The 9,436-nt window shown below is 42.1% G+C and overlaps 1 protein-coding gene across 1 annotated transcript in view; it reads right to left on the reverse strand.

Annotated features, from left to right (window-relative positions):
- Window positions 1-723: 723 nt before the first annotated feature.
- Window positions 724-9,436, reverse strand: part of LOC143035592 (tachykinin-like peptides receptor 86C) — a 455,527-nt gene continuing 446,814 nt past the window's right edge. The window contains exon 9 of the mRNA XM_076202459.1: window positions 724-924. Coding sequence (XP_076058574.1) covers window positions 724-924 — 201 coding nt within the window. The remainder of the gene's footprint in view (window positions 925-9,436) is intronic.

Consider the following 9,436-nt stretch of genomic DNA (forward strand, 5'->3'; position numbering starts at 1 on the left):
GGCGGCTTAGGAAAGGGGATTTTGTCCGATGTGAGATTCTGTCATCATTAGTTTTTTGGATTTTGGTACCAGCATGTTCTTACCTCTTATATATAATTTTGCAATCCTTTCTCCATGTCGGGGAGTTTTACTAGTGTGAAATTCTGTTAAAATTGCAACTCTGTTCTATATGGTGGGACCTGTCCCAGGAAACACCGGCACACTATTTAACTGATTCCTTTTGCTGACAATGTATAACCCTGAAGACGATCCCCGGACAGGATTCGAAACGTCGGTAGTAAATTTTGTTTCTCTGAGTCCAGTGCTTGAAACATTTTCCAACATACATACATACATACATACATACATACATACATACATACATACATACATACATACATACATACATACATACATACATACATACATACATACATACATACATACATACATACATACATACATACATACATACATATATATATATATATATATATATATATATGTATATATATATATATATATGTGTGTATATATATATATATATATACACACAGTATATACACACATATATATATAATTAAAGAATATCACGAAAATGGGTTCTCATTCATTTGTTTATACAGAGCCTTCACCTGCCTGGCATTTAATTAATAACAGACAATTACACATATGAGTATCAAGCCTTCCTCTAATTGAAAAGTAGATAACGAGAAAAAATAACCGAAGTTGTCCGTCATTCACCTACCTGGCATTCAAGTAATAATAGACGATGGGGTTGATCATTGAGTTGGACATGGCTAGCCAGTAGAACGCCAAGTACATGTGCTGGGCGTAGTGCTGCCTGCCCAGATCCTGGTAGATGTACTGGACGATGAAGTAGACGTGGTAAGGCAGCCAGCAGAGGGCAAACAGGATCACCAGTAACGCCAACATTTTCACCACCTGTGTGGGGTGAGGGTGGGTTCAGGTCAGGTCAGGTCAATGGAAGGGTATATATATATATATATATATATATATATATATATATATATATATATATATATATATATACATATATATATATATATATATATAAAAGATAGATAGGTGGATAGATAGACAGATAGGTAGATAGATAGATAGATGGATGGGTAAATAGATAGACAGATAGATACATACATACATACATACATAGATAGATACATAAATACAGAGATCGATAGTAAGATGGAAAGATAGGGTGAAATAGAAAGACAGATATATAGGTAAATATCTATCTATCTATCTATCTATCTACCTATCTATCTATGTAGCTAGCTAGCTAGATATATCGATATATAGATAGATGGATAGAGATAGAGAGAGACAGAGAGGAGAGAGAGAGAGAGAGAGAGAGAGAGAGAGAGAGAGAGAGAGAGAGAGAGAGAGAGAGAGAGAGAGAGAGAGAGAGAGAGAGAGAGAGAGAGAGAGAGAGAGAGACTGAAGGTTTGATTTCTCTCGATTTAAAATCTGTGTAGATGCGTAAAAATGCCTTGAGATGAATGCTTTCCCATTGTTGGCTGTTTATCCCTGATTGTGGGGGATGGGAGAAAGATTAGTTGGGTGTTACGTCCGTTGCCATGGCAACATCCAGTGGTCAGATCAATTACGGTTAAATGCTACTCTCTTTCACATAGTTCTTAGTTTATTTTATATTTCTATTATATACATATATTTTTTATTTCTTTCTCAGATGCTTCAGGTGTGTAAGAGGGGATTTACACGGTCTAACGTGTGAACGGGGTATTTGGTTGTCGAACACGTTGGTTAAACCCCAAATACCCCGTTCACACGTTCACACATCACTTTAAACACGTGTCTGTCGAACCGCGTTCGACGAACCGTTAGACCATGTAAACCCCCTTTTAGAGGCAATGTAGTGAGGCTGTAGTGTTCTGTAGCCAACACCTATAGTTACCCCTATAAGACTCGTGATCGCCAAGCACAGGAGAAAACTATGGTCACCCCTTAGAACATGCGTTCGATTAATTTTGATTTATATATATAATAATATTCACTATAACAACTTAATTTATTTTGTAAATACATACATATACCAAGGATTTTCCCCCTTCCAAGGGAGGTAGCCACAAAAGGAAAGGCATAAAAACACTCCCACCCATTTCATCCCTAAATACACTCCACACCCCTCCCACCCTTCCTCTCATCTGAGCACCTCCTGGATGACGGGTCATCCCTGAACCCTGCCCACCGCCCTGGGTCAGAAGCAGTGTCGCAAGACACAGTACATCCACAGCAAGGCCGCTTCATTTAATCGGCGACCCCCTCTCCGTCCCCCTTTGCATATAAGGAGAGGACGGGGAGAACTCCCTTCGGGCTGCTTCAAAATTTTACTCACACATACTACCCCACCCCCCACCCCCCCCGCCTATTCCTCCTCATGTCGTCACAACATCATCCATATACAGTACAACCATTCTCCACTCACCTCTGTCTTCCGGCCTCTCCCTTCCTTCCTCAACAGACATTCCCCTCTTCCCCAAAGCCCCCTTCACCCCATCCATCCACCTCATCCTAGGACGTCCCCTCATGTTCACTCCCTCCACATCTGCCTTCCATACCTCTTTTACTAGTCTTTCGTCACTCATTCTTTCCATGTGTCCAAACCATCCTAATATTCTTTCATCAACCCTCTCTCCCAAATCCTTTTTCACCCCTGTTCTCCTCCTCACCTCCTCATTCCTCACTCTATCTAGCCTAGTAACCCCCACCATACTTCTCAGACACCTCATCTCAAACACATTCAAACTCCTTCTCTCTTCTTCTCTTATGTTCCACGTTTCTGCCCCATACAGTGCTGTTGGCACAATCACTCCTTCATACAGTCTCCTCTTCGCATCCATTCCCAAATGTCTATTTCTCATTACACTCTTTAAACCACCAAGGCATTTACTCGCTTCTCTCAATCTACATTCTACCTCCACCTTCACTCCACCTTTTCCTGCTACACTTGCACCCAAGTATCTAAAACTATCCACTTCCTCCAGTCGCTCTCCCTTAATGTTCACTTCCAGTCTACTGCCACTTTCACCCCTTGTACATCTCATCACCTTACTTTTACCCACATTTATCTTTAGCTTTCTTCTATCACATACTCTCCCAAACTCTGCCACCAGCTTCCTCAATCCCTCCTCTGACCCTGCCACAAGCGCAGTGTCGTCCGCAAACAACAGCTGGCTCACCTCCCACTTTTCTCCATTTTCTTTAACCATCTCCAATCCCTGACTCACTACCCTAGCATTCACCTCTCGCACCACCCCATCCATGTATAAGTTGAACAGCCAGGGCGACATAACGCATCCTTGACGAAGTCCCACCTTTACTTCAAACCCCTCACTCTCTCCATTTCCAATCCTAACACATGCTCTACTACTCACATAAAAACTCTTGACAGCTCCCAAAAGCTTTCCTCCTATCCCATAAATCTGCATAACCTCCCACAGTGCCTTTCTGTCTACCCTATCATAAGCCTTTTCCAGATCCATAAAAGCCCAAAAAATATCCTTCCCCTTTCCTATAGCTTTCTCACATATCTGTCTTACCACAAAGATCTGATCTACACAACCTCTACCCGTCCTAAATCCACACTGTTCCTCACCAATTACTCCTGTTCCTCTCCTAATCCTCTCAATTAAGATTCTCCCATAAACCTTCCCTACTACACTCAACAGGCTAATCCCTCTGAAATTACTACATTCACACTTGTCCCCTTTTCCCTTGTAAAGAGGAACTATACAGGCACTACTCCAGTCCTCCGGTACTTTACCCTCTCTCCAGCAAACATTAAATAATCTCACCAACCAGTCCACCATCACTGAACCTCCCTTTTTCAGACATTCTGCATGACATCCATCCAGACCAGGTGCCTTACCTGCTTTCATCATCTTTACAACTGCCTTCACCTCATCCTTCCTTATTTCTCCTCCGTTCTCCTCACTCATCACTCTAAAATTCTTCGTATTTCCCACTGCAGCTATCTTTCCTTCCCTATCCTCCTTCACATTTAGCAACTCCCTAAAATATTCTGCCCATCTTCCCCTCACTGCCATCTCTTCCATTATCAACTCTCCATCTGTACCTTTTACCTTTTCTTCCCTACTTGATTCGCCTCCTCTTCCTCTCTTAATTTCTTTCCATATTTATTTTGTAAATAAAATAAATAATATCCCTTTGTATCCTGTAACAAGGATATATATGTACTATAAAAAGATTTTGAATGATTGCATACTTAACACAAAGAATCCAGAATTTCGCCACAATTTTTGTACATAGTATCATCGACATTTTCAATAAACAGAGACCAGTCATGGGATTGACTATAAATATCCTAGCTTCTTTAAGGAAGAGTACCAGCTGTTTGCACCGAATCCCAAGGGTGCATAAGGGTAAATACACCGCGGCGATCTTAGGATCTTACGGGTACATTCCGACGAGAACACAACCAGCCGTCGGCGCAGAGTACGGAAGTGCTCATTCCAAATGTGCCCAAGGGAACCATACCATGGCAATCTCAATGGTGTGTTTTGACTCCCCATTATGAAAAACTTACCATACCTTGTCCCTACAACTCGTTTCAGGCTGGCCGCATCCAACAAGAGCGACTAGTAGTGGAGCCAACATTGGTGACACTACATTTGGTGACCCTGAGGACAACAACATGAAGTAAATGCATTCCGCGCACCCCCTTTTTCCAACCACGACCCAACAATATGGTTCATAATCCTCGAGTGTAACTTTAAGGCAAACCGCATTACCACCAGCCTAACGAAGTTTTCACATGCTTGTGGCCTCTTACCATCTGACGTACTCCTCCAGGTTTCGGACACCATCTCCAAGGCACCTACATCCGGTACCCCATATGAGGATCTGAAGCAAGCTGTTCTGGACCGCCTTGAGTCTTCCGAGGCTACGCGCCTGCAGGAGCTCCTTTCTAAAGAAGAACTTGGAAATGAGAAACCATCCGACTTACTGCGACGCATGAAGCGATTGCTCGGAGACAAATACGCAGCATTCGACAAGTCCATCTTGCTCCACCTATTCTACCAGCGCCTGCCACCAACCATCTAAGGCAACCTCTTCAGCGCCAAGAACAAGATCTCGCTCGAAGAGCTAACCACACTCGCTGATGACTTCATGGCTTCGGTACCAGTTGCGCGCCCTACCATCGCTAACCTCGCCGACCAGTCCGCAACTCAGGCGTTAACCGAGCTAGTCTCCAAACTCACCCTCCAGGTCAGCGCCCTCCAAGAGTAGGTTGCCAATCTTCACAGACGACCCCCATTACCAAGATACCACCGCAACCGCTCCAGGTCTACATCCAGAGGGAGACCCAAGCAAAAATCAGGCGTCTGTTTCTACTATCGTCGCTTTGGACAAGATGCGAAGAAATGTGCACAGCCGTGCACCTTCTCACCGGCACCGTTAAACAAGATGGGCGAACGCTAACGGCGCACAGCGTTCGCCAACATACATCGAAACTTTTCTTCGTTTTTGATCCACTCTCAAACACCACATACCTCATAGATACCGGCGCTGAAGTCAGTGTCCTATCTGCCACAGCAACCCAGTATTCACTGCCGCCGATGTCTTACCTCTACGCAGCCAACGGCACCAAGATACACGTTTTCAAGAGGAAGACACTTCAGCTAGAACTCAACCTTCGCCGATCCTTTTAGCGGACCTTCTACGTTGCAGCAGTTTCCCAACCAATCCTTGGCGCCGATTGTTTGACCCACTTCGATCTCCTATTCGATATTAAAAACCGCAAGCTCCACGATCCCCTTACATCGATGTCATCCAACGCCAGGCCAACAACCGGAGTAAGTAACCAGCTTTCGACCATCAGTGCCGATAACAAGTTTGCTTCTCTCCTCAGGAACTTTCCTGCCTTGACACAGCCTTACTCCACGACCACGACTGTGAAACATCACGTAGTACACCACATAGAGACAACGGAACCTCCAGTCTACGCTAAAGCCCGTCGTCTGGCTCCGGAACGCCTCAAATTAGCCAAGGCAGAACTGGAAGCCCTCATGCGTTAAGGTATCATTCGTCCAAGCTCAAGCAACGGATCGTCAGCTCTCCACATCGTCCCCAAAAGCAACGGCGACATCAGACCATGCGGTGTCTACCGCGCCCTCAACTCGCGAACTGTGATGGATAGGTACCCAGTTCCCAACATACAGGAGTTTTCCTCAAACATTGCAGGAACTCGCGTATACTCCCGGATCGATCTTGTCAAAGCCTTCCATCATATTCCAGTCAACCCGCCGGACATCCCCAAAACAGCTGTCACGTTCTGTAGCCAACACCTGTAGTTACCCCTATAAGACTCGTGACCGCCAAGCACAGGAGAAAACTATGGTCACCCCTTAGAACATGCGTTCGATTAATTGTAATTAATATAGATAATAATATTCACTATAACAACTTAATTTATTTTGTAAATAAGATAAATAATATCCCTTTGTATCCTGTAACAAGGATATATATGTACTATAAAAAGATTTTGAATGATTGCATACTTAACACAAAGAATCCAGAATTTCGCCACAATTTTTGTACATAGTATCATCGACATTTTCAATAAACAGAGACCAGTCATGGGATTGACTTTAAATATCCTAGCTTCTTTAAGGAAGAGTACCAGCTGTTTGCACTGAATCCCAAGGGTGTATAAGGGTAAATACACCGCGGCGATCTTAGGATCTTACGGGTACATTCCGACGAGAACACAACCAGCCGCCGGCGCAGAGTACGGAAGTGCTCATTCCAAATGTGCCAAAGGGAACCATACCATGGTAATCTCAATGGTGTGTTTTGACTCCCCATTATGAAAAACTTCCCATACCTTGTCCCTACAACTCGTTTCAGGCTGGCCGCATCCAACAAGAGCGACTAGTAGTGGAGCCAACATTGGTGACACTACAACGCACAACGCTTCCAGAAAAGGGGACCATTTCTGAAGATGGTTTACCTCCACCGATTCGTAACATGGCGCTCCCCTAACTTCGTTCACTCGAAATGATATATGCAAAAACATCCCTCTTGCCAACGTCAATTCTCCTTTCACCCTTTTCATACACTCTCCTTTCTTGCTCTACAGACATTCCTCTTGCATCCAATGTCCCCTTCACTCCAGCCATCTACCTCATTCTGGGTCTTATTCTCAAGTTCATTCCACCCACTTCTGTTTTTACGCACATTTTTTTTTTTTTTTTGCAAATTGACAAAAAAAAAAAAAAAAAAAAAATTAGTTACTCGATGTGATTTACCATACATTTATGCAAAGTAGAACATATGCTGTGTGCTTATCCTTTAAGTTGCATTGACTAACGCTACTATACGTATGCTTAACAAAGTTTTGGATATAGATAAGAAATATAGATTAATGTTGTTTTAGTATTGTCTCCGAATATCACTAAAGATGGAAAGGGTAAAAAAAAAAAAAAAAAAAAAAGTCACAAAACCGACGACAAATATGAGAAACCTATCATACGTAAACTGCTCAAAACAATTAAATTTAGTTTCCCCCATAAGGATATTTGATAAAGGTCCTCAAGATTGACATTTTTATAATTAGAATTTAAAATACTTTCTAGTACGCAGGTGTGATCTAGAAGTAGGTAGAACCAATCGCTTGTTTAGAAAAAAAATCTTATTTGAACATGATAAAGTTACTTCTTCTTAAAGCGATCACCACTCAATGATGATCGTTCATGTCTCAACGCTGATCGTCAAACGATTGTCTAGAGCACTATTTCTTATATTCTAGCGACTCTAGCGCAGTCTCTAGAAGCAAAAGAGCCTCATGAAAAAAAAAATTAGTGTTCTAGATACTCATTTGATGATCATCGTTGAGCCATAAACGATTACCGTTGAGCCATAAACGATTACCGTTGAGCCATAAACGATTAATTATCGTTGAGCAATAATTGCACCGAGCAAGACCTACCTTGATACCCAACGTCCGGCCAGACACCGGACAAAGACTCCGAGAGCCTTTCCGTAGCTCGCTCTAGGAAAAAAAAAAGATGTTGAACGTTTGTGCACGTTATTCAATTATCTTTCTTTTTCCCCCCTTCCCCTGTGTCATTGGAGAGAGAGAGAGAGAGAGAGAGAGAGAGAGAGAGAGAGAGAGAGAGAGAGAGAGAGAGAGAGAGAGAGAGAGAGAGAGAGAGAGAGAGAGAGAGAGAGAGAGAGAGAGAGAGAGAGAGGGAGAGAGAGAGAGAGAGAGAGAGAGAGAGAGAGAGAGAGAGAGAGAGAGAGAGAGAGAGAGAGAGAGAGAGAGAGAGAGAGAGAGAGAGAGAGAGAGAGAGAGAGAGAGAGAGAGAGAGAGAGAGAGAGAGAGAGAGAGAGAGAGAGAGAGAGAGAGAGAGAGAGAGAGAGAGAGAGAGAGAGAGAGAGAGAGAGAGAGAGAGAGAGAGAGAGAGAGAGAGAGAGGGGGGGGGGAGGGGAAGGAAAACGAGGATGTTAGTAGGTCTGACCCCTTCTAATCCACGTACTGTAAGCCCTCCTTGTATACATCAGCTACCCATGCTTATCAGATACAAGATAATCACATCCTGTTTGTATTGTTATTCATAGAGGCGAAGCTGGCAGGTGCCTATACATAAAGTATCAGACAATTAAGTGAGAGATGTAGTTTCTGCGGACCTCGTTATTATTTCAGATCTACGACGCTGATCTACGACAAAAGACCATTTGGTCTGCAACGGTGTCGGAAGGAAAATGATAAATATTGATTAAATAAATGAATAACTGGATAGAAAAAAAAATTAAACTAAATTAATAAAACAAAGAATAGAATATATGAAACAAAACAGAATAGTATAGAATAGATTAAGATGAAAGATAAAGAAATAAAACAAAAATTAACTAAAGAAGAGGATAAATAAAACAAAATAGGATAAAGTAAAATAGATTGAGATGAAATAAAAGGAAACAAAAGAAAATACACTTATGATAATATAGAATAAAATAATATAAAACAAGATCTAATAGAACAGACTAAAGTAAAATCAAATGAAAAATAAAATAGGAAAATGGAAATGAGAAAAACAAAACTAAATCAAGAAATAGAATAAATAAACAAATACACAAGTAAACAAATAATCTACGGGAGGATTTCTTCCGGCAAATTAATTCATTTAAGACCAAACAGACAAAAGTATATTAGAACGAGTATGTGTGTGTGTGTGTGTGTGTGTGTTTGATATAAAATGACCTAACGGCAGCCAGGAATAAAAATCAAAATGATACCGCCATTCACGAGTTAAAGTAGTCACATCACTCTCCCATTTTAGGTGAATAAAATCGCCTGGCGACAAGCAGAATTAATGCTTTAAATTTTTACTACATGATGCGCTTATGTTCTCTAAAGTCGACTGGATTGGAGTCGTCTCCAGCTGACGGG

Source organism: Oratosquilla oratoria, chromosome 19, assembly GCF_046742065.1.
Source record: "Oratosquilla oratoria isolate Oo_2021 chromosome 19, ASM4674206v1, whole genome shotgun sequence".
Classification (NCBI taxonomy): Eukaryota; Metazoa; Arthropoda; class Malacostraca; order Stomatopoda; family Squillidae; genus Oratosquilla; species Oratosquilla oratoria.